The sequence below is a fragment of the Ochotona curzoniae genome, unplaced genomic scaffold (assembly GCF_017591425.1).
Source record: "Ochotona curzoniae isolate NIBS_2020 unplaced genomic scaffold, NIBS_Ocur_1.0 contig_3622, whole genome shotgun sequence".
NCBI lineage: Eukaryota > Metazoa > Chordata > Mammalia > Lagomorpha > Ochotonidae > Ochotona > Ochotona curzoniae.
The window spans coordinates 10,248,462-10,274,721 of NW_024465926.1; the positions used below are offsets into that span (position 1 = coordinate 10,248,462).

A 26,260-nucleotide genomic window follows, 5' to 3' on the forward strand; every position below is an offset into this window, starting at 1 on the left:
AAAGGTGGGAGATACTAGCGCACTAATGTGTATCAATGTGGTAGGTGCCAATGAAGCAGAGATGAGGAAAGAATGAATAGAAGTGGAATTTTAAAACCACTTCGGAAAGTAAGGAGGGGCCAGTGTTATACAGTGGGTTAAGCCAGTGCTTATGTAGAAATGAAAACAAAATGCAGTAAACGTGGCTCATTGCTACTAAAACACTGTGAGTTTGCAGGCCAAGGGCCTATGTGACCTTTAGCACCGATAGGCTCCAAATCTCATGAATCAAGGCCCAAGTCCAGTTATCTCACAGGTGGTTCCAAGTAATTAAGTGAGTGGTTACCTTAATTGCTGGACCAGAGAAGAGCCAGGCATGATTTGTCCAGCTGAGCTAGGCAGGGAATGTGTAGTATTTCCCCCCTCACCTTGCAGGCTATTGCGGACTGCCCCTTTTCAAAGTTATTGTAGACTACCCCTATAAAAATCCTGTGAATGTGCTGTTCAGCACCACTCTACGGTAAGGGGGTCCCATCCAGTGCATTAGTCATTTGGTTGCCTTGCCTCACATTTATAACAAACCTTTGTTGTGACTGTCACTGGTGAATGTAACATTCTGTTTTAGTGATCGAGTGAATGTAACAGTTACAACACTGGGATCCCATATCAGAGTGCTGGTTCAAGCCCTGGCTGCTCCGCCTCTGATGGAGCTCTCTGCTAATGCTCCTGGGAAAGTAGCCTAGGAAGGCCTATGTTCTTGCTTCAGCATATTTCTGCATTGCCTCCCTGTCTGCTCCCCTCTTCCAACCTGAACATTTCTTTATCATTTCTTGTCTGAAATTCTGTAACAGTGTCCTGATTGTTCTTCTCTTAACAACAGAACCAGATCCTCAGTGAGACCATTATGTGTCGACAGAATCATCTGTTTAAAGTGACTATGAAGGCCATGTGACAGACACAGATGAAGTTCATGACTTCTGGCTTTGGACTGACCCAGGCACTACTCTGACTATTTGGGGAATGAACCAGAAAAGGGAAGATCTCCTTAGTTTCTTTCATCTCTATCTCTATCAATCTTGACTTTCAAAATACATAAATCCTTTTTTTCCTAAGATTTATTTTTATTAGAGAGATTTATGGAAAAAAGAAGAGGCAGAGAGAAAGATCTTTCATTCACTGGTTCACTCCTCAAGTAGCCACAATGCCCAGAGCCGAACTGATATGAAGTCAGGAGTCCCCTCCAGGTTTCGCATGTGGATGCAAGGTCCGAAAGCTTTAAGCCATCCTCCATTAGGCCTGGGAAGGCCACAAGAAGGGAGTGAAAGATAAGAGGAGCAGCTGGGACACAAACCAGCAACCATATGTGATGCCAATTCTTGCAGGTGGAGGATTGGGCAGTTGAGCCATCATGCCAGTCCCTTAAATATGCAAATTTTTAAAAAGGGGGCAGGAGAAAAAGAGTAAGAGTGCCACAGGTAAAGGCTGGGCAGAGAAGCACACACGGCAAAGGAATCAGACTCTCCAGGTCCAAGTTTCTCTGGAATGCCCAAAGGATGGCAGGAATCTAACTGTATTTGAGAAATGCAGATCCTGCTAAAGCAGCTTAGTGACAGGATCACTGCCTGAAAAGGATCAAGACAAGCTCCTTGAGAAGAATGGCATCTGGGAAAGAATTTGAAGAATGCTGCACCCTGACCTTACAGGAGGACTTTCCAGGCAAGGAGTGAGAAAAAAACTGAGAGGCTGGTGTACGTGGGGAATGCCAAGCAGCTTGGTGATGATACAGCAGTGACAGGGAAAAGAGCACTACGACTTGACCTTCACCAAGTTCACAGTAAAGAGAAACTACCAGGGCTGCACGTTAACACATAACGGTCTCAATGAGAACCTGATCTTACTGTAAAAAATAAAGAACAATTAGGAAGCTGTTACAGAATTTCAGGCAAGAGATGACAAAGAAACTTACAGGTGGAGGAGAGGTGGTCCAGAAATATCCAGAAATATTTAGAAGCAAAAACAGTAATAACTTGGAGATACTTTAGATGTGGGGTACAGAGGGAAGAGCTGAGCCTAGCCGACCAGGGAGATGATATGCCAGGACTGGAAAAAGACACAAGTGTACAAAGCATGCAGCAATGGATACTGAACTTCATTTTTGCTTGTATGTGAGTACTCACTGATATGTAGGTTTAAGTGTCCAGTACAGAATTGGACTGGATCTGAGGCTGATACAGAGTCCCTGGACTGGATATCTGGGGGATACTGACACTTCAGTGCAGCTGAAATCATTAGAGAAAGTGAGACCACACGCTGTGTGATACAGTGGACCAAGGACTGAGGACAATCAACCTCCAAAAGGCTAGCTAAGTAAAACGAGTATGCAAAAGTCACAGGAGAGTGGCCAAAGGGGCATGGAAAAGGTCAGAGAAAGGCCAGCTAAGGTTAACTGGAGTTAACCTTGAACATAGAAAAGTTCCAAAAGAGAAGGTCTACACAGAACTGTTGCTGCAATAAGCAAATGGGAACTGATTCAACAAATGTAAATAATTCTTGAGAAACCAAGACCAAAGAGGATGGGTGGGATTACAAGGATGGAGGGCTGTGAGGTAAAGGTAACCTTTTCTGTCTGTTAAGACAGAAGAACAATGTGTACACACAAACCAAGCACACAGCGCAGAAGGTGGGAGCCGTGCTGGAACAGAGGAAGGAGGCCGAGGAGGGCTGAGTGTCCTGGCTACGCAAATCCAGTCCAATGGCTAAGAAGCTCGGGGAAATCGGCCACAGGGACCTGTAGCCCCTAGCAAGCCAGGCTTTGTGTTTAAGAATGTGGACGAGAGGTGGGTAGAGGGATATGGAACAGATGCCAAGCACACCGAAAGGAGACAGTAAAAGGAAGGACCAACAGGCTGAGAAAGGATTGGAAAGTACAAATTCGTAGTGGTGTCCGCCTGGATGTAACTTTCTTAAGAAATGGTCACGGTTAGTGGGAAAGGTGAAGGCTTAGCATTGATCTATGCTGGAGATGCACCACAAAATGCACAGGAACCTACATAGCTTAATAATAATAAAGTAACAACAACAACAAAAACCCTAGTTTGAACAGCTGTTCTTTCTTCAGAGACTACTATAAGCCAGGTACTACAGCACTCATTTTGCCTTCCGCTGTCTTCATAATAATCATGACCACGTTGGAGCCTGTCACTGCTCTGAGCTGCGCCGTGTACCTTACACTCACAGTGATGAGCATGCTCTCCTGCAAAGCCTGTTTGATTGTCAATCAGTTCATTAGAACATAAGACTCAGTTATTGAACCACAAACGCCTAACATGGTATTAAAAATGAATAAATAAACTCCTGAATGTAATTAATATATTTCCAAAACTTGAACCACACGACAGTATCAAGAAACTAAAGGTTTCCTAAAAGCTGCATCTAAAAGTCAAGAATTAACTGATTTCAACTGACAAAAAAAGAAACTGCCTTCCAAATTAATAAATAAATCTTTTCCAAAAAATCTAGTCTTTGGGTCCAGCGCAATGGCACAATGGTTAAGGTCCTCGCCTTGCAAGCCTGGATCCCATATGGGCGCCGGTTCTAATCCCAGCAGCTCCTCTTCCCATCTAGCTCCCTGCCTGTGGCCCGGGAAAGCAGTCGAGGATGGCCCTAGGCCATGGGACCCTGCACCTGCGTGGGAGACCCGGAAGAAGTTCCTGGATCCTGGCTTCGGACCAGCATAGCATCGGCCCGTTGCGCTCACTTGGGGAGTGAATCATCATACGGAAGGTCTTCCTCTCTGTCTCTCCTCTCTGTATATCCGCCTTTCCAATAAAAATAAAATAAATCTTAAAAAAAAAAAAAAGCTAGTCTTTGAGAATGAGTAATCCAGATGCATCTGTCTCTGTTTCAAGAGGATCCTTCCTATAACTACTACAGCTATTAAACTGTAACAGTCCTTCACCCAGGCTTCAGATTACTCAAACACTTCAGTAGGTTTCTTCCACTTGACAACTGCCATGTATACATGGATTTCTCTGAATATTAAGCATAAAACAAGAACCACCCTCAGGAGACACTCACCGGGACAGCTCCAGGGTAGTGAGCAGGCTAGGAACTGGATAGACGCTCACTGCTGTCAGCTCTAGGAGAAAGAAAAAAAAAAAAACAAAACGAGAAGAGGAAGGAGGTTTAATTGAGAGAATAAACACCAGGGAGAAATGGATGTCCTCTATTAACATGAGCTAAGATAAGTTAGCGGGAATCAACTTTGACTAACTGCCAGATCTCAATCTGTCTTGAAAATCAAACGCAACAGTAAATGACAAACCCTGTGTTCTGTACTGGATTTACACTGTCTGGCTGTTGTGAAATGTTAATAGAAACCACTCAGCTTTTTACCCTGAACAAAAAAAAAAGGTAGATTTTTACTGGCAATATTTTAATTTTGAATTAAATTTTAACACAAATAAAAAAAATACAACAATGCTTAGTGCAGGGATGAATGGATTTTTACAAAGTGAATGTGCAGTGGCACCAGCTCCAAGGTGCAGAAGCAGAAGCCTTCCCTCACTGCCTCACAATGGCAACACTACGCTGGCCTCCAGCACCACAAGTTTCTCCCACAAGTTTCTCTAACGACACACAGACTCGTGAAGTTCACGCAAAACTTCTGTCTGGCTTCATTCACTCCACGTTTATGCTTGTGAGAGTTGTTCATATTGTTACATCCAGTTACAATTCATTCATTCTTGTGTCTTTTATATGAAGTTATTTTATGGGAATAAACCACAATGTGTCTGGTACGCAGCTAGCTCTTAGGCGTTTGGGTCCTTTTTAGTTTGGGATGACTTCACACAGTGCCTCTGTGACGCTGTTGGCAGTATCTCCCGGGGACTAACACAGGCACTTACGGTGCACACAGGCCCACATGTGGACTTGCTGGGTACAAGGCATGGCCATGTTCTTCACACTGGGGAGACACTATTCATATTTTCCCATGCAGCACCAAGTTACCTTCTCAACAGCTACCACCAGGGCTTGAATTGTAGTCATTCCGGCAGCGGGGTCCGACAGGAGTTTAATTTTCTCATTCCTGATGGCTAGTGAAGTAGAGAACCTCTTCCTATATTAACTGGTCACCTGGATAACTTCTTTTGTGAAGCTCACTTCTCTACATTTAGACACTGAAATTCCAACTATTTATATGAATTTTTCCAGACTGCAAAGAACTGCTAACCTCAAACAAGCCCTGTGCGATACACTGCTGTGACACTGTGTTCATTAAAGACTATACATGTGTCAATGAAGACTTTCCCAAGAGGGAAGACACAGGAACTATAAACACATCAGGCAATAAGGCCCAATGCTAAGTTCCTCCGTGGCAAAGGCCTACTACCAGCGACTCTGCACAGGAAGACAACATACATCAGTTTTGTCTCTTCTAACTCAAGCAAGTAATCACAGCTACAATTTGAAGGTATGAGAGAAGGCAATGAAAACAGGAGTCCTTAATCTTCTTTTCCCCAATGATATATTTTAGAGAAGAGACTACAACCATGAAGATTCTTGCACATTTATCTAGCTTTTAAAAATGCACATTCTCCATAACAAGCTTCAAATTTTTAAATAAAACTTTAAAAGTACACATATGACATCCTGCATACGGTTTATCATTTCTATGGATACTTTTGTGTTGTTACACTACACTTGTAGCTCAGAATATTTCCATGTTTTAAATTTTGGTACAGCCATTTTAATATATGATTTCATATGTTTATAGGGTATATATACATATCTATATATACACATATACTATAGATATGTAACTATTGCCATTGTCCATTTTCTTCATCCCCAAAAATATTTCTAAGATTAACATATAAATGTTAATAAACAATAAAATGTTAGTATATTAATTTTCATTGCTTTGCAAATCTATTGTGCAACTATAAATCTATTGCACATAACTAGTGATTTTTAAATTTTCCTCATATTTATTTATCTAAAAGGCAGAGTGACAGAGGAGAGGGGAACCAGACACATATAGACATATCTTCCATTCGCTACTTCACTACCTAAATGACCCCAATGACCTGGGTTGGGCCAGGCCCAAGAGAGCCAAGAATGTCTTCTGGATTTCCTGGAGCTGTGGCCGAAGTCCAAGCCATTGGACCTTATGTACTGCCTTCCTAGGCATATCAGTTAGAAACCAGAAAAAGCAGAGTAGCTGAAAGTGAAGTCAGCATTCAGACACACGACGCCGGCATCATAGGCCATGGTTTACTTAATTTTAGTCTTATTTTTCCTATTTTTTCATGAAAACAATGTGATAGACATTATTGTACACACAGCCTTGTGTGCACATGAATGTTTTTAGGATATATTCCAAGTAGGGACTGTTACAATATGTTCTACGTCTATTTCTGATTTCTCTAACACTGTCACAGGTGTTTTTTCCAGTGAATCCTCTTCACGGTCATATGTAAGAACTCCAGAACATGATTATCAAATTCATCTTTGGCAATACTCACAATCACCTTTCTAAAATTATTTACTTAATGAGCATAAAACTACTTAATATCAGATTTATATGACATTTGGTGAAATCAAACATCATTTTTCTTCTTTATGTTCAGAAAAATCAGCTATAATTTCTATGGTAAGGAGATTGTAGCAGGGGCTGGTATTGACGGGTCGCAAGTCAAGTCACAGCAGTGATGCCGGTCTCCCCAGGACTTGACTTTGGGTTACTCTACTCCAGATCAAGCTGCCTGCTTTGAGGCCTGGGAAAGCGGAAGGAGATAGTCTCAGTGCCCGGACCCCGACCGCCTGTGTGGGAGTTGTGAATGGAGCTCAGGCTCCTGGCTTCAGCCTAGCTCATCTAATTCTACCTTTAAAATAAATGAATCTCACTCTCTTTTTAAAGATTTATCTATTTTTATTGGAAAGGCAGATTTTTTTTTTTTTTAAGAGAGAAAGATTGTCAATCCCCTGGCTTCACACCCCAGACAGCCCCAACACCTGGAGCTGAACCAATCCCAAGATGAGAGCTTTCCTCCATCTCGCAGAGTCTCGAGGCTTTGGGACGAAAAATCTCTCTGTCCATCTCTGAAAAAAGCTGCTGTTGTGTGCTTTTTTTTTTTTTTTAAGGAAGAGCTCTCCATAAAAAGGATGAATGATACCAATATAATGCTCTTGACACTGAAAAATATTTCTAGGTGCTTGACATTCTAAAACTGAGGCAGCACCAGTTTTGAACCTGCATTCAAATACTTTTCTGTGAAAGGTTTTAAATAGTAAATATTTTAGGCTTTGTGGGCCACCACACATTATTTCTTTATTACCACTCAATTACACTATCGTAACATGAGAGCAATAACTGGTAAACACTCTGTAAACAGATCACTCTGTGTTTATGAATACAGAACCTAGAATTCTATATAGTTTTCATATGTTTAAAAAAATCATTCAACTTTTTTAACCCTACCATGTAAAAAACTAACCTTATGGCTGGCACTGCCAATATAGCTACCACTTGCAACACTGGCACCCCACATGGGCATCAGTTCTTGTCTTGGCGGCTTCACTTCCTGCCCTGTTCCCTGTTAACGACTCGGGTAAAGCAGAAGAGGATGGCCCGAGTGTTTTGGCCCCTGCCACCTAAGATGAAGTTTCTGGCAACAGTTTGCCGAAGCCCTGGCCACTGTGTACATGTGGGAAATGATCCAGCAATGGAGAAGCTCCTCTCTCTCTCTCTCTGCCTTGGTTCCTCCTTCTCTATAACACCGACTTTCAAATAAATAAATCTTTTAAACATAAAAACAATCTTGGATGCCACACACAAAATGAGGCATTAGGCCAGATTCCAGATTTAAGATTAGTGGCACAATTGCCAGCCTTTACTTTAGACTATTGCTGATGATTTATTGTGAAGATGCTTACCCACTACTCCATTATTTTGCAAAAAATGCCTCTCACTACGCATATTTGGCAAACCTTAAAGTATCTTGTTATGTCTTCCTACGCATAATGGTTGACAGCAAAGTTAAAGGACAAAGACAAGCCTCTGCAAACTACCGACTCCATTTTGCGAGTGGCTAAGAAGGTACTGTTCTTAGAAAACTTGCATTGGAGCAGAAACAGAAAAGCAGGAGATATTACAGAGAACTCACTGTTGGAATTGGCATAGAGAGCTCGAAGGGAGAATCCACTCAGTGTCAGCTCCCTCAGCTGGTTCCGCTCACAATGCAGCTGCTCCAAGCTACACAAGGAGCTAAGATCCAAATCTGTCAGCTGATTGTCCCGCAAATCCATGGAAGTGATATGTTTATTTCCCTCCAGATTTTCAACAACCACTGTTTTCAAATGATTCATCCTTAATATCCAAAATAAAGAAAACAATCAGAATTAAATTCTATCAAGTGAACTTATCAAAAGATAAACAGGAGAGGCATATTCCTTTTTTACTTGTTCATGACCAACTTACGAATTTTATTTATTTGTTGTATTTGACAAGACTATATAAATAATCACAGAGTTCATAAACAAAACACTCAAGGTACAGCTAACTTAGACATTCCAGCTTGGCCAAATACATAAACTAATAAGAAGGAAAATCATGTCCATACCCACAGTTATAGACTTACATTCAAATACCTAGTGAAATCAGGTGGGAACAAAGGTCAAGAAGGTGAACACAGCCTGTGGCCAGCATGTATGTGCAAAGGGGTCAGGAGAGCAGCCTCTCTAAAGTGGGAGAACTACATTTCTCCTGTTGCCATGCTAAGACCCATATAACATTAATTAATAGAAAAACATAATCTGTTTGCATGTGGAACAGTCCTGAGGAAAATGACAAAAAATGATTCCTTGGTTCTTTATATGAATTATGATTTATTACATGTAGGTCTGTTCTCATTTTCCTGTATTTCAATAAATGTATCTCTTATGATGTGTCATAAGGTCTATCACCAGGTTATTGCAAGTGATAGAACAGCCAGCAACTTCCTTTAGTAAAAGATTGTAATTAGAAACAAAACTCCTTCTTAAGGGGTCGGTGCCGTGTGATAGGTAAAGTCTCTACCTGTGGTGCTGGCACCCAACATAGGTGCCAGTTCATGTCCCAGCTGTAATGCTTCTGATCCAGCTCCCTGATAATGATTTGGGAAAAGCAGCTGAGGATAGCCCAAGTATTTGGAGCTCTGGGACGCACACAGACACGCAGAAGAAGCTGCTGGCCTGGACTGCCCAGTGCTGACGATCACAGCAGTCTGTGCAGTATGTCAGCACACGCAAGACCTCTCCAGCTCCCTCCCTCTCTCTAAATACATAAATTCATCTTAAGAAACAATTTCTAAGGCCAGCATTATGGCATAGCAAGTAAAACAACCACCTGCGACACTGGTGGATCTTAACAAATATAAAATCCTAGTAGGGAGTCTTTAATTTTATAACAATACATATTATGAAAAAACCAAATAACTCAAAAGGGAAACTATCCAGTTCATGGAAAACCACAAACTGCTAACATACATGTCAAAAGATGCTTAATCTCATTCTTAAGTACAAATGTTGACTGAACCAATGGAATAGTATTTTCTACCCACTAGACTGATAATAAGGAAAGAGACTAGTAAAATACAATATAGATAAGGATGTGAGGAAATGAGAATTCTCATCAAGCATTGCTGGTTAGATGAGAGAATAATCTTCATCAGGTCTGCATTGTGTAGTGTGTAAAGCCACCACCTGCCAGCATCCCTTAGGGACACTGGTCCAAATCCTGGCTGCTCCACTTCCAATCCAGCTCCCTGCACCTGGGAAAGCAGCAGAAAATGGCCAAGCACTCGGGTCCCTGCACACATGTCAGAGACCTGGAGGAAGCTCCTGGCTCTGAATCCTCCCAGTTGTGACTGTTGTAGCCATTTGCAGAATCAACCAACAGATGGAAGGTATTTCTCTATGTTTCCCTTTCTTTGTAACTGTCTTTCAAATAAATAAATCTAAAAAAAAAAAAGGAATGAAAGAAGAAGACCAACCTTTGTCAAAGGCAATGGGAAAGTGTCTGCTATGTTGTATACATAATCTCTCTGCTTCTGAGCAATACACAAAGTTTTTACCATAGCCCTGAAATACAACATTCCCAACTTTCTTAAATTATTTCTTTCTGAAATCAGCAGCCTGGAACTTCAACTATGTCTCCCATGTGGGTGGGTAACAGAGGCCCAATTTCCGGGACCAGGTTCTGCTGCTTTTCCAGGCACATTAGCATGGAGCCAGACTGACTAGGGACTAGAATCCATACTCACATGAGATGCTGGCATCACAAGCACTGGCTTAACTCACTGCATAAAAATGCTGGCCCCCAAATCCTAACATTTTAAAGAAACCTTTATAAAGCAAAGATGTAAAGGCCCATCACAGTCAATCCACAGGAAGCCTCAGTAAAGAATGACCTCACCTTAAATCCACATGCTTGACACGGCTCATCCTGTTCAGTACTCCTAGGCTTAGGACTTGCAGGCAATTTCCTGCCATAACAATTTTATCTACCACAGTGAGTTTCTCATAAACCTCAGGTATCTGACTGAAGTTGTTGAAGGAGAGGCCCAGGGAGGAGAGTTGTTGCAGATTTCCTAATTCTTCAGGTAAAGTTGTCAGAAAGTTACCATCAAGACAGAGGGTTTGAAGGCTGTAGGGAGAAAACAAAGCTAATTATATCAATGAAAAGTTTCATTGGAATAAACAAAATACAGTTATGGATTCTTTAATTTTAAAAAAAATTTTAACATTGTTACACAGTTGAGAGGGATGTACACCCATGTGGGCTTCTGATTAGGGTGGGAAGGGTCAGGGATGAAGGAAGGTGGGTCAGACGTGTTTCAGGTTTTTTTTTCCTGTGTCCACCAGGGAGGAAGTGGGAGCATGCCTTGCTGTCAAACTACATCAGCAACTTGGGATGGAGGACAGTCCTTTGATGATGCCTTAGAGATCCCAACATGGAAAACACTGTTCCAAAGGTCAAAGGTGCTACTTGAGTGGTTTTGATCGTTTAGAGAAGTTGCTGGTTTCATTGCTCAAGGGTTGATAAAATGTTTCCAAGGTCTACTGTTGACAAAGTCCACCTCACTGCATCCACAAACCCAGGAACACACTGCAAAGCTTGGCCAGAATTGTTCAACCTGCTCTGCTTTCTATCTTCTGACAAGGCAGTCAATGTCCTCTGCTGGTCTTCTAGAAGAGTTAACTATCAGGTCCCCCGTGTGCATCTGCACATGCTGTCTACCACACAGGCATCAGCAACTCACAGTTACAGATTGTAACTTATGTGATGAATTATCAATACAAAATGTTACAGCACCTAACTCTTGGCTGAAAAACCTAATATCTGACTTATATGGCTTGTCCCTCCAAAATCAGAAGCAAGACCTCTGTTGTTGAATTAGAGGAACTGGGTATTGCTACAGACATGTGGGTCTCTGATATCAAAAACCCCTCCTGCCTGGAATCCTAATAACTGATCTACCACTGCAGGAGCTCATGCTGCTCCCTTCATGCGTCACTACTCAGCAAAAGAAAAGAAAAATCTAGGAAAAGCCAGATACTTACTTTAGCAGATTACCAATCTGACTTGGCAGGTCATAAAATCCATTACAGGAAAGGTTGAGCTCAGTCAGAGTAGAGATCTCACACAACGATACAGGAAATAGTCCAAGTTTATTATGAGACAAGTTCAGGCCCTTCAGTTGAGAGAATCTGAAGAGCAGAGTTAGAAATTCACATTGCATTTCAATAAATCTATTATCATATCTTTACAAGAGACATCAACGGCCTGAGATGATCTGTTTTAAATGTCCATTACAGAATGTTTTCCCAAAATATTTACTGGGTACTCAGTGCATGCCAACAGTGTGTGAACATAGGGTGCTAGGTTGACTAACACACAAACCACACAACCAAGGAAACCAGTTTTAATGTGATGGAAGTTCTCTCTTCTCCTTCAAAAGGCACAAAATCCTAAAGACCAGAGCAGGCTGGACCCATTCTCTTATATTAAACTATTCTTGAAATGCTTGAAATCTTTTCTATTATTAAATTTCTACATATAATACCCAAAGCCTTACAAGAATTAACTCAGGAATAGCCAGCACACATGTGTATCAATTCCTGGTCTATTAGTAACTTCTTTTTCATACTGACATTATGCTGGCTCCAATGTCATTTGAAATGAAGAGCAGACGGAACTGGATAATGTCATGTGTCACAGTGTTTTAATGTGATATGAACTGAGATGCACTAAGGCACAGTCATTCTGGTGCTTCTACTTTGTCGACAGATAGAGAGAGAGAGAGAGAGAGAGAGAGAGAGAGAGAGAGAGAAAAGTCGCCCCAGCCACCTCAGCTTTGGGGTATGATACAGTTATGCCAACACAGGCAGCTCGGGCTGAGGTGTTGCCCACCATGATGGTGAACTCTATCACCTTCCAGACGGGAGTCCACACCATTTCATTCCAATGCTCTTCCTTCAAATTAATTTTCAACTTTTGATTTCCAGATTCCCCTGACCTTTTACTAATTTTTTTTTTGGCTTGCTGTCTTGACTTCCAAATTTTTAATTTAGCCCTCAAAATGGAATAATTCTATTTTCAAAGCAACTGAAAAGGAAATGCTAAAAATAAAAATCCTTAAAAACCACAGCTCATTTTCATTTTTACATACCCATACCATTAAAATATCTAAATAGAGGGTTACATATACTTGGAAAACTTTCAAAAATGTAGTATCAGATGAGCCAGAAATCACAATGTTTCCAGAAACTACTCTAGAATTATTAGCTATTAAGAAAGTATGTAAAATATGTCATCTTAATGGGCACTATCTTTTTAATTATCACATAATTGAAACTACTATGAATGGTGTAATCTCCTCCTAGGGCCAGACAGTTGATTATACAACATAATTTATTCACTCTTACCCATTTACAAGTGGAAGGGAAGAGGAAGAATGGGGAATATAATCCAATAAAAGAGACATAAAAAACATGTAGGTCATACCTGTAGGAATGAAATGGTTCCTTTATTAGCAGAGAGAGAAGTTTCATAGCTGAAAAGGCTTAAGAGTTGGCAGCAACAGGTAAAAAAGAAAAATAAAGCTCTGACTGCAAGAGTGAAATTCCTGCAATCAGGCTTACTGAGGTCATTTAAATGTGGTATTTCTAATTCAAGCACGTTCTACATGCTGAGTCCCTGGCAGGTTCTGCAACACCGTCAATGATTGACATTAAAGAAATAAACCTGATCAGGGTAGTTCTTGTGGTTTCCGTAACAACACTTCATAAATCTATTGTTTTATAAGGGGAGAGGAGAGTGACAGAATTGTGTCAGCAAAAATACTTTACTTCCTCTTCACAAACGAAGGCTCACTCACAGTTGGACACTCCTATGATACCGATTTCAATCTCACTTGAGTAAGTCGGCCTGGAAAGCTGTTCTCCGCATACCTGTAGAGTGTGTCGAGGCCCCCTGGCCTTTCAGAGTGCATGAAGTTGTGTCGCAAGTTGAGGTAGGTGATATCTTGACTGTAGAAGAGATGCTCTGGAACTTCCTCTAGGCTGTAGCAGGAAAGATCCACAGTGCTGATGCGCTGGGACACCACCTGAACAGGGCGAGCAAGAAGAACGCTCAACCTAGCGCCCAACTTCTGCACCCCACACAACATGGAAGAGCATTTACTCCACAAGCACCAATTCTAAAGATCTGGATAAAAATGCGGTAAGATCCAATTATTCATTAGTAACAACTAGCTATGTTTTGCCTTTGTACAAAATCATGGCTACTTGAAAAACAAGTATGTAAACTGTAAGTCTAACTACAAAATTTTTTTTTTTTAAAAAAAGCAAATTAAAAAGATACAGGTAATATCATATGCAAGTAGCAATGTTGAGACAATTCAAAATAAGTTACAAAATCTGGGAGGCAGTGTGATGACAATAAGCAGTCTTGTGCAGCCACACTAACTCTTCCACTTTCTAGTGCTATGTCTACATTTGTCAGAAAGATAAAATTAACTCATCAAATACACAGTATACAGCTGACTCTATAAAAGATGCCCAAGAAATATTAACTTTAAAAGGGCAGGAGAACAATGGAAGTTTCTTAATAGTAAGGTTAGCTTAATTCAGAGTAGATTTTTTTCAAATTCATTTATTTTTATTGGAAAGTCAGATATACAGAGAAGGAGAGACAGAGAGGAAGATCTTGCAACCAATGATTCACTCCCCAAGTGGCCACAACGGCCAGAGCTGAGCTGATCCAAAGCCAGGAGCCAGAAGCTTCTCCGGGTCTTCCATACAGGGGCCGGGTCACAAGGCTTTGAGTCATCCTCTAATGCCTTCCCATGCCATAAGCATGGAGCTGGATGTGATGTGGAACAACTGGACCCAAAAGAGTTGCAATATGGGATTCCAGTGCTTGCAAGATGAGTATGTACCACTGGCCATTACACTGGGCCCTCTCAAATAATTTTTTTTTAAGTATTACTAGAAAATCATTAATTTTTTAAAAAGATTTATTTATTTTTATTGGAAAGTCAGATATACAGAGAGAAGGAGAGACAGAGAGAAAGATCTTCCCACCATTGACCCCCTCCCCAAGTGACTGCAACAGCCGGTGCTGTGTCAATCCGAAGCCAAGAGCCAGGAACTTCCTCCAGGTCTCCCCCGTGAGTGCAGGGTCCCAAGGCTTTGGGCCGTCCTCGACTGCTTTCCCAAGCCACAAGCAGGGAGCTGGATGGGAACTGCAGCCGCCGAGATTAGAACCGGCACCCATATGGGATCCTGGTGCATTCAAAGAGAGGACTTAGCCACTAGGCCACTGTGCCAAGACAAAAGGAGAGGCAGCACTGAGTCTACTGGTTCACTCCCAAAATGCCCTGAACAGCTTTGGGCTGGTAACTGAAGGCAGAAGCCCAAACTCAATCCATGTCTCCTATGCAGATGTCAGACACCCAGTTTCTTGATGGCCGCCAAGACAGAGGCTGGCATTGTGACACAATAGGTCAAGCCACTATTTTTCTCTAAGATTCATTTATTTAATTTTTTTTAATTGGAAAGTCAATTATACAGATACAAAGACCTTCCGTATGATGATTCACTCCCCAAGCAGCTGAAACAACTGGAGCTGAGTTGATCCAAAGCCAGGAGCCAGGAGTTTTTTCCAGGTCTCCCACACGGGTGCAGGGTCCCAAGGCTTTGGGTTGTCCTCTACTGCTTTCCCAGGCCACAATCAAGGAGCTGGATGGAAAGTAGAGCTGCTGGAATTAGAACAATTGCCCATATGAGATCCCAGCATGTTCAAGGCGAGGACTTTAGCCACTTAGTCTACCATGCCGGGGCCAAGACACTACTTCTAACATGCTTATGCCTCATATTAAAGCACCAGTTATAGGCTGGCTACTGCACTTAAGATCCAGCTACCTGCTGTCAAGTCTGGGAAAGCAGCAAAAATGGCCCATGGTGCTTGGGCCAACCATGTGGGAGATCCAGATGGAGTTCTGTGCTTTTGTCTTCAGCCTGGTCCATCCCTGACCTCTGTGCTATTTGAGAGAGTGAATTAGCAGACTGGTACCAATTTGTGTCCTGGCTCTGCACTTCTTATCTAGCTCCCTGCTTATATCCTAGGAAAACAGCAAAAATGGCTCAAGTCTTTCAGCCCCTGCATCCATGTGGAAGACCAGAAGAGACTCCTGAGTTCAGATAAGCTCTCAGTTCAGGCTGCCATGGCTATTTGGAGAGTGAACCAGTAGATGAAAATTTTAAAATAAATTGATAAAGAATAAGAAGATGGTCAGGAGAAGAAGAAAACCTGAAAATCACAATCTAACTTTCTAGTAGTGTGTGTTTTTAAAAATTATTTGGAAAGATCACCCATCTCTGGCTCACTCCCCACATGGCCAGGGCAAAGGCTGAAGGCAGGAGAGTGTAACTTAGGAACCCAAGTGCTTGGGCCATCAGCCGTTGTCTCTTAGGGAACACATTAGCAGGAAGCTGGATCAGAAGCAGAGGGACATTACTCATTATACTAGGCATATTGAAGTGGCTATCCCAAATGCCACTCTGACTGATGCCTCAAATACCTGCTCCCATAGTTCACTGTTAAAGGCTAAAAAGCATAAGTTACACTGAAAAAACAATTTTTCCCAGCATGTAAGAATAGTGGGTTAGGACAAAATCACGGGTTAATGCCCCACCAATCAATTCAGATGTGAAGTAGTCTTCAAAGCTGTTCTCATCTGCACAAACCAAGACACACTAGGATGCCAGGCAATGAACAGCTCGATCCATCAAACGCTGCTGACTACTGTGTTCAAGGAAAGTCTTATAAATCTCATGGGTCTCAATTTCTTCAAGGGCCAAACCTGATTACATCATCATTCTTTCCAAGGTCCTATCTCACAGAGAAGGTGGAAATAAATCCACCCAAAAAACCTTTTCAACAGCATTTTGTCATGCAAATATGAGTACTGAAATTAGTTAAGGACCTGGTGGAATTCCATGACTCTATTCATCATATATTCAAAAAGGCCTAGATAGGAATTACGAAGTATGATTCACTTTCTCAGCAGTAGGTTCAGTTTCAAAATACGTAATATTTGGCTTCCGCATTCTTATCCCATCGGGACATTTTGACGCTTCTCACCTTGGATGCTTGCCGCTGCCACCTCTGGTACTCAGCCAGAGTCTCGAAGCTGACGTGATAGGTCTGGGCTTGGGCTCCAGCTGAGCTGAAGGCAAGGGAGTGCTGCCGGCGCTTCACTTCTTCTATCTGAAACAAAGCAGAGGGGAAAAGCAGAACCTCTCAGAACCTGGCCTCATCAAAAAGCAAAAACCTAACTAAGAAAAAGATAGGTTCCACCTGCCAAAGAATCACCAACATACCCAAAGAGTACACTTTACCAAGCTTTCTTAAATCGCATTGAAACCTTTTTTTTTTTCCCTACTAGGCCTATGGAAAGAGGCAAAAACCTCTCCTGTTCCCTTTTGGAATGGTTATGGGCACTTACAGCACAAAAACACCCATCTTAAGAAACTCTTGTTCGAATTCCAACAACCAATCCATACAGTGCTGGTGAGAACACAGGCTTCTTAAACCTTGTGCTACATCTTTGCCATCTCGCTTTTGCATCACATACACCAAATCTTGGCAATTCAACTGGAAACTTACAAGTCATGCTTTGTAAATGTTTAGGTTTCTGGTGCCAGCTAAAAAAGAATCACATTAAAAAGATTCACTAAAAATTACTTCATAACTTTGATGGTCATAGAACATAACCATTTTTTCAACTGATTAAATTTGTGTCAAAATAAAGGACCTTTTCTTTTATTCTTTCTTTTATTTATTTATTTATTTATTTATTGGAAAGGCAGATTTACAAAGAGCAGGAAAGACAAAGATGTTTCATCTGCTGGTTTGCTCCATAAATGAAAAATAGATATTGTTTTAGAATGATGTTCCTTAAATGTTTTATTATGAAATGTTTGACACAGTAAAGCATTGCATATAATGCTACATACAGAGAAAAGGTTAATAAATCTTCCACTAGATTTAAAAATTTTTAGGAGTAGGGCCTGGCGTGGTGGTGCAGTGGTTAAGGTCCTCGCCTTGCACACCCGGGATCCCATATGGGCACTGGTTCTAATCCCTGCAACCCCACTTCCCTTCCAGCTCCCTGCTTGTGGCAGGACGGCCCAAAGCTTTGGGACCCTCGTGGGAGACCCGGAAGAGGCTCCTGGCTTCAGATCGGCATAGCATCGGCCGTTGTGCTCACTTGGGGAGTGAATCATTGGACGGAAGATCTTTCTCTCTGTCTCTCCTCTCTGTATATCCGCCTTTCCAATAAAAATAAAATAAATCTTTAAAAAAAAAGAGAGAGAAATTTTAGGAGTAATAAAGTTAATTTTGCATTATATATGTTTGGGCTATACCATTAGGTAACTACAACAATGTAACTAGTAAATATTTATAGTAAAATTCTGTGGTGAGCCACTCCAGCTGTACTAATGCTTTGTGTGTTAAGCTTCTGAGGAAGATCAGTTCTTTTGAGATATAACTTATCTAAAATAAAATTAATGGGTTTTAGGGCCAGCACAGTGGCACAGTAGCCTAAGCTACCACCTATGGAGCCAGCATCCCATACGGGCTCTAGTTAAACCCTGGATATTCCATTTCCCATCCAGCTCCCTGCTTGTGGCCCAGGAAAGCAGGAGGAGAATGGTACAAAGCCTTGGCCCCTGAACTCTTGTATGACACCTGGAAAAGGTTCCTGGTTTTAGATTGGCTCAGTTCTAGCCTTTGTGGCCATTTGGGGAGTGAATCAAAAGATGAAAGATCAATCAATTTCAATTTCACTCTCTTCTTTTCTATGTAACTTTGCCTTTCAAATAAGTAAATGTAAATTTTTAAAATAAAATAAAATTCACATATTTAAAACCATCACTGATTCTAAAATCATAGTTTGATTTTTTTTGTAATCAAGTAGAATATGTAAACCCATGAACCTCAAAATTTGCTGAATAGCCCTCTGCAATCTCTTCCCTTCCTACTCCAGCCACCACTGATCTGTTTTCAAGTACTACAGTTTTAGTTCTTTCAGAATTTCATAAAAATGAAGTCAAAATAATAAATGAACTTTTGCACCACGCTTCTTTCCCTTGGAATAATGCTTCTGAGAGGCAGTGTTATAACCTAATGAGTAAAAAGCTGCTGCCTGCAATGCCAGCAGTATGAGTCCCAGTTGCTCCACTTCCAATCCAGCTATTTGCTAATAGCCTGGGAGAGCAGCAAAATACGGACCAAGTCCTTGGGCCCCTGCACCCACACGGGAAATCTGGATCAGGCCCCTGGCTCTAGGCTAGCCCAGCTCTGGCCACTGCAGCCATCTAGGCAGTCAACCAATGGAAATTACACAACCTTCGTGTAAGTCAAAGAAAGAAAGAGAGAAAGAGAACAAAAGAGAGAGAAAAAGAAGAAGGAAGGAAGGAAGGAGAGAGAAAGAGAAAGAGAAAGAGAAAGAGAAAGAAAGAAAGAAAGAAAGAAAGAAAGAAAGAAAGAAAGAAAGAAAGAAAGAAAGAAAGAAAGAAAGAAAGAAAGAAGCGAAGGGATGGAAGGAAGGAAAGAGAAAGAAAGAGAGGAAAGAAGGAAGGAAGGAAGGGAGGAAGGAAGGAAGGAAGGAAGGAAGGAAGGAAGGCAGGCAGGCAGGCTCCTGAGATTCACCTTAGCTTCTGTGTATTGATACACTATTCCTTGTCATTGTTCGGCATGATTCCACCATATGGATATACCACATCTGCCAGTAATTCACCAATTACTGAGCTTGTAGATTTAAAAAAAAAAATTGAGGAATCAGTGGAAGACTGGTTTGGGCTATTCTGAATCAAGCTGCTATGGACATTCACATAAAAAAATGCTCAGGGTCAGCATTGTAGTACAGTAGACTAACTCACCACCTACAATGCCAGCATCTCATGTGAGCCCTGGTTCAAGTCCCAGCTGTTCCACTTCTAATCAGCTCCCTGCTAGTCACCTTTGGGTCCCTATCACCCATATTAAAATCCAGGTGGAATTCCAGGCTCTTAACTTCTCAGACCACTTCAATCACTGACGTAGTGAACCAGTAGATAAAAGAAGTATGTGTGTAACTTTCAAATAAAACAATAAATCTTTAAAAAAAAATATGCTCAGGACCAGAGCCCTGGCACGGTAGCTTAAGTCTTTGCCTGCAGTGCCACCACCACATATAGGTATCAGTTCAAGTCCTGATTGTTCCACTTCCAATCCAGACCCCTGCTAATGCACCCTCCCTGTAAATATGCATACTTTTACATTCATCTGTCCCATTTGATTAGTACAGCAATTGTTTCCCTGGGATGGGGAATCCTCTAGGAAAGATGTAGGAATCATGCCCAGGTGCTGGATCAGGAGTGGGATCATCTCAAACTCTGAATTTTACTCGAATAGGGACAAAGGAGACATCAGGGAGCAGCTGTCTGGGCAGTGCTTACTGGCAGCTGCTCCCCATTCCTCAAGGCAGCTGGTGGGGGAACCACCCTCTCCATCCCCTCAGTGCTCTCAGCGGCAGCAGCGCACACCTGTCACCAAGGCTCTGCCACAGGACACAGAGCAAGGACAGCCTTTCAATTTCCCAATCCCATTAAAGATGAGGGGATCTTTAATGATGCACACAGGGGCGTCTCTGGAAAGCTAAAAAAAAGGCTACGATAAGCAAAAGCAGTTTTTTCTTCAGCTCGCATGGAAAATAGTAATTTATGTTTTGTGAGTCCTACCTTTCCCCCAACCAGAGGCAAAATGTGCATCTTCCCAGTCTGACAGTCCTTCACTGAGGAAACAATAAGGCAGGTGCCACAGAGGACAACGAGGCGCTCAGCCCACTTATGCAGCTGGGTCTTTCCCTTGCGCACGTTATAGATACCAGACAGCAGGATACGATCCAGATGATCCATCTGGCATGGTTTCTCTGAAAAAGGAAACAGTGCCTCAGAACCAGAGAAGCAGCCGAAGAACACTGAACGTATGCAGCATCAACATTCAACAATCTTAGTTATAAGTAACCAAGCAATACAAGTATTACAAAACGAGATCTTAGAGCATCCTTCACTTCATTCACACAGTGGAAGCATCTGCAAATTTTGGTCTCCAAAGCAGTACCTCATCTTGGACACCACTGTAAATCCTTCTTCCAAGAGCCTTACCTCATGTATTACAAGCAGAGAAAGGGAGTTAGTGGCTGAGACCACGAATTTGGGAGCCCAACTAACTTGACTCTGACAATTGTCTTGCCACTTTGTTTCCTTGAACTTTAAGCCTCAATGAGATTTTTGTTTGTTTGTTTTTAAAGATTTATTTTTATTGGAAAGCAAGATATACAGAGAAGAGGAGAAAAAGAGAGGAATATGTTCTGTCCATTGATTCACTCCCCAAGTGGCTACAATGGCTGGAGCTGAGCCAACTTGGAGTAGGGAGCCTCTTCTGGGTCTCCCACATGGGTGCAGGGTCCCAAGGCTTTGGGTTGTCCTCTACTGCTTTCCCAGGCCACAAGCAGGGAGCTGGATGGGAAGCGGGCCTGCTGGGATTAGAACTGGCACCCATATGGGATCCCAGAGTGTGTAAGGCAAGGACTTTAGCCACTAGGCTACCACATTGGGCTTAAGCCTCACTTAGTTTTTCCACTCATTTAGTCTGGATCTTATTACTGTGTATTTTTAGGAGGTACTCACAAAAATTAAGATAATGAATATAAAATACTAAGCATACTTTAAGGTACAAAAGAAGCATAGAGCAAATAACAGCAATTATTACTAATGCATTTCAGAGGGAAGAACTAATGACAAGAGGCATTCTGTAGCGTTACACACAATCCTCCATCCCTCTGCCACTCACGCGGGAGACTGACGGATGACATCCCAGCCACCTGCTTCAATCATGGTAGCAGAAGTGTCACGAGTATATCACAGTTTCTCCTTCCTGGAGCTGGTGCTGTGGCATGGCAGCTTAAGCCTTCACCTACAGAGCTGGTGTACCATATGGGCACTAGTTCCAGTTCAGGCTGCTTCACTTTGTATTCAGCTCTCTCTGTTAATGTGCCTGGTAAAGCAGGAGAAGATGGCCCAAGTCCTTGGGTACCTGCACCCAAATGGAATATACTCAGAAGTTCCTGGATCCTGACTTTTGACCAACCTAACTCTAGCGACTGCAGCCATCAGGGCAGTGAGCCAGTTTCACATTCTAAATTCTCCTCATGGATTGAGTTCTTTAGACCCGGAAGAAGCCCCTGGCTTCAGCCCAGCCCTCCCCCAGCTGCTGGGGGCCACTTGGGAAGTGAACTGCTAGATGAAAGATCTGCCATTCTCTCTCTCATTTTGCTTTCCAAACATAAGTATTTTAAAAATCATTTTCTCTTTATATTTCTGCCATATATGTATATATTCTGTATTAATAATCACAGTAGTTTAAGCCACTACAACAAATGTAAGATGAGCAATCAAGGACAACAAAAACTTGATTCTGTTAAGGGGGCATTCCAGATGTCCAGCGTTATTCAGAAACTTGGGTTTGATGCCATTTTTAACACTTCACTATAAATACTGTCACTTGTTGCCATCCCAACCCAGGACAGAGGAAAATATACTGAGAAGCACACTTGGGAGGCTTTAGGAATCAGGAATGAAAGTGGCGTGCGTCAGCTCCACCCACGCCATCTAAGAGCGCAGCACAGGGGCACACCTCACTGCGACCAGGGTGGAGACACACGCTGTGCCTGGGCACTCACACCCAATTCCACTCTGGCACGGAAGAATCGCTAGGCTCCGCTAAGTCACACGGCTGACTGTCACCTGTTGCTGAACTTTAAATGAATAAGCATACCAGGTGATCCTTTCATGCCTAGCTCCTTCTGATGTGTTTATGCTCCTCAGACAAACGGTCTTAAGCAATGTATGCAAAGAATGTGGTCCAGGATTAGATGTTCAGATGGGGAGCCATGCTGCCCGAGCTGGACACAGAGCCAGAACTACATTTTCTCTAGCAAATCACACACATCTTTTCCCCGTAACAACCTTTCCTCACACACAAGAAGAGGTAGATTAATACGCTCCCTCATCCCTGTATGGTTACTCATGCTTCCCACTCAGGCGCAGCCATGGCTTTCACATCATTCATCTGCACTGAGACTCTGTTCCTCTCACCCCATTCTCCCACTGCCACACACATACCCCGCCCCCAACACACACAGACACCCAGCCCTGCACACCCTCTCCATCAAAACTGATACCCCAGCACTTCCCACTGACTGCCTGGGAGAGCAGACACCTTTTCTACCCAGAGAACACAATAATACATGGAATGAACTTAGGAACCCATGACTGTGGCCTCATTAATTATATATTCTAAATGAGCTCACTCACCGAGGATTCTGCACATGATATAGTTAAGCCTGATTGCTAAGCTATTTGCTTTAGAGAAACTACCTCCAAAGTACCTTTCTTCCTGTTCATTTTGGTGCCTTTGGATTCAGGATATGACAACAGTGAAAAGCAAGATTATTTTTTTCTGATGATTCCATGGTATATCCACAAAATCTTTTGAAAGAAGTTTGAGCCTTGAGTGGGCATTTGGCTCAACAGTTAAAAAGTTGCTTGGTTGGGTTAAGCCTCCACCTGCGGGATGGGTATCTCACTTGCAGGGCAGGTTCAAGTACTTACTACTCCACTTCCAATCCAGCTCCCTGCTAACACAACTAGCAAAGCAGTGGGAGATGATCCAAGTTCTTATATCCCCGCACCCACATGGGAGACCCAGAGGAAGGTCCCGGCTCCTGGCTTCAGATGGACCCAGCGCCAGCCATTGTGGCCATGCAGGGACTGAATCAGCCAGTGGAACATCTCTTGTTCTTTCTGTCTCTCCTTCTCTCTACATAAATTTGCCTTTCAAATAAAATTTAAAAATATCTTTAAGGGGGGAGGGGCTGCGTGGACGCCCACATTCCATTGGCACCACTTTCACTTCCAGCTTCCTGTTAAAACACATCTTGACAGGCAGCAGATGATGGATCCCTGTCACATACGCGGGAGACCCAGACTGAGTTCTCACCTCCAGCTCTGGGCTGGCACAATCTCAACTCTTGATGGTATTTTGGAGAGTGAGCCAATGGACAGAAGATCTCTGTATTTCTCTGTGCGTGTGTGTGTGTTTTAAATTAAACAAATAAATGTTTTTTTTAAAAAAAAAAAAAAACCTAGAGCTTAATGCCCCTTGTATAGTACAAGCTGTTCAGTGACTTGCTTCTTTGTTTGGAGGCCTCTGCGTGCGTGCAAGCACGTGTCAGCGTGTGCCTGTCCGCACTGAGGAGGTGACATGCCATGTTGTGAAGAGCAACTGAAATGCCGTGCTAACAGCCACATGCATGAATCATGCCAATCTTCCACCCCACTCAAGTCTTCGGATGACTCCAATGTCCTGAGACTCAGGCCAGAACCCTGCAGATACCCAACCCACAGAAACTGCGAAACAAATATCTACTATCCTTTTTTTTTTTTTTTAAAGATTTATTTTATTTTTATTGGAAAGGCGGATATACAGAGAAGAGAGACAGAGAGGAAGATCTTCCGTCCGATGATTCACTCCCCAAGTGAGCGCAACAGCCGATGCTATACTGGTCCGAAGCCAGGAGCCTCTTCCGGGTCTCCCACGTGGGTGCAGGGTCCCAAAGCTTTGGGCTGTCCTCGACTGCTTTCCCAGGCCACAAGCAGGGAGCTGGATGGGAAGAGGGGCCAGAACTGGCGCCCATATGGGATCCCGGGCGTGCAAGGCAAGGACCTTAACCACTGCGCCACCGCGCCGGGCCCTCTACTATCCTTTTATTTCACAAGGTTCTCAGGGGTGGTGCAGCACAATAATATAGTAACTGCAAACCCCTTTCTTGAACATAATATTCTCACTTAGATGATACTAGCTTCTCTAAGGTAGCAGAGCTCATACTTGCAGAGGTTTGCTACTTAAAACTTCTCAAAATGTAAATACTACAAATGGGTATTCTGCCTTTTATGGTTATATTAAGATCCTCCTCATAGTCTATCTTATAAAATGCTGGTAGAAAAATCAGTGGCATTAAGCTGATCACTGGGGCCCGGCAGCGTGGCCTAGTGGCTAAAGTCCTTGCCTTGAAAGTGCCAGGATCCCATATGGGCGCCAGTTCTAATCCTGGCAGCTCCACTTCCCATCCAGCTCCCTGTTTGTGGCCTGGGAAAGCAGTCGAGGACGTCCCAAAGCCTTGGGACCCTGCACCCACGTGGGAGACCTGGAGGAGGCTCCTGGCTCCTGGTTTCAGATCGGCATAGCATTGGCCATTGTGGTCATGTGAGGAGTGAATTAATGGACGGAAGATCTTCCTCTCTGTCTCTCCTCCTCTATGTATATCTGACTTTCCAATAAAAATAAATTTCAAAAACTTTAAAAAACAAACCAAAACCAAAAAAAGCTGATCACTAAGCAATGCAAGTGAATGTAAAAATCATGAGTAAAAAGTAGCCTACTGGCACCTCACAACTCAACTTTTCCTCTATAAAGTGAAACATATACAGAAGAATGCAAACTCAATTACAATCAAGTACAAGGTACGTTACTGCTCCAAGGCCTTTTTTTTTAAACCACATTTTATGATAGCAAGCTTGTGTTCTTCAAATTATAAGATTCTTGTGATTCACCTTAAATCTCGCAGGTATTCTCTCAACATGAACCAGTAAAGGCTCTTATTTATACTTCCTACTTACAATATTTTACCACTCAAGAATTCCCACTGTTTAAAATGAACATCAAATCAGCAAAACACAAGAACAGAGAGCAGGGCGGGCACTGGTAGCATGGGAGTTACATCATTGCTTGGGACATGTGCATCTTACATTGAAGCCTGGTTCAAGTATCTGTTCCTTCATTTCCAATCCAGTTTCCTGATAACACATGTGAGAGGCAACTGATGATGGCTCAAACTCTTGGGTTTCTTGGTACATGAGGGACCAGGATAGAGTTGCTGGCTCCTGACCCAGCTCTAGGGGCTGCAGGCATTTGGGGAGTGACTGGAAGATAGAAGCTCTTTCTCCCTTGTCAAACTGCCTTCCAAATAAATACACAAACAACCTTTAACAAAAAAAAAAAAATGATACTTTTGGCTAACATATTTAAGTTTTCCTTTCAGCTTCACCACTGACCTCTTGTTAACACTGTAGTTTGCTTGTTTTCAACTATAACAGTTAACTGTCCTCAAAATAGCTTCTGATAACATATTCTTTAAAATCTGAAGACAGAGGAACCAATGACCCACTTAAAGGTAGTGAACATATCCACAAAGCCACTGATAAATTCTTACCACCATAGAATCGGATCATACAGCCGAGGTCAGGATTTCTGGCCTCCTCCTGTATGCGCACGGGGTCCTCGAATCCCAGCCTGGACAAGTAATCATGGACAATCTGAAGAGGTCGTTCAGCAGGCTCCAGTCTCCTGTTTGCACAATTCAGAAGAAAAATATTCGATAAGTAATAAAAATACTTCGTTTAACTATTTAACCTTTCCATATAATTCTGATTTTTATTTTTTCATCAAGATTTTTCTTCATATCACATGTGACTTTCAAGGTTTTTGGTCACCCAAAAATCTTTTTGAGAACCCCAAATGGCTTGTGTTTACACAGGTTACATCTATTGATACTTACCAAAGTAG

At 42.3% G+C, this 26,260-nt stretch overlaps 1 protein-coding gene across 1 annotated transcript in view; it reads right to left on the reverse strand.

The window, feature by feature from the left end:
* The window catches only part of PHLPP2 (PH domain and leucine rich repeat protein phosphatase 2), a 64,187-nt gene that overhangs the window by 19,612 nt on the left and 18,315 nt on the right, over positions 1–26,260 (reverse strand). Inside the window, exons 3-10 of the mRNA XM_040982410.1 lie at positions 25,908–26,041; positions 20,314–20,504; positions 16,670–16,795; positions 13,474–13,628; positions 11,584–11,730; positions 10,436–10,666; positions 8,148–8,350; positions 4,057–4,117 (exon numbers count right to left, since the gene is read on the reverse strand). Coding sequence (XP_040838344.1) covers positions 4,057–4,117; positions 8,148–8,350; positions 10,436–10,666; positions 11,584–11,730; positions 13,474–13,628; positions 16,670–16,795; positions 20,314–20,504; positions 25,908–26,041 — 1,248 coding nt within the window. The remainder of the gene's footprint in view (positions 1–4,056; positions 4,118–8,147; positions 8,351–10,435; positions 10,667–11,583; positions 11,731–13,473; positions 13,629–16,669; positions 16,796–20,313; positions 20,505–25,907; positions 26,042–26,260) is intronic.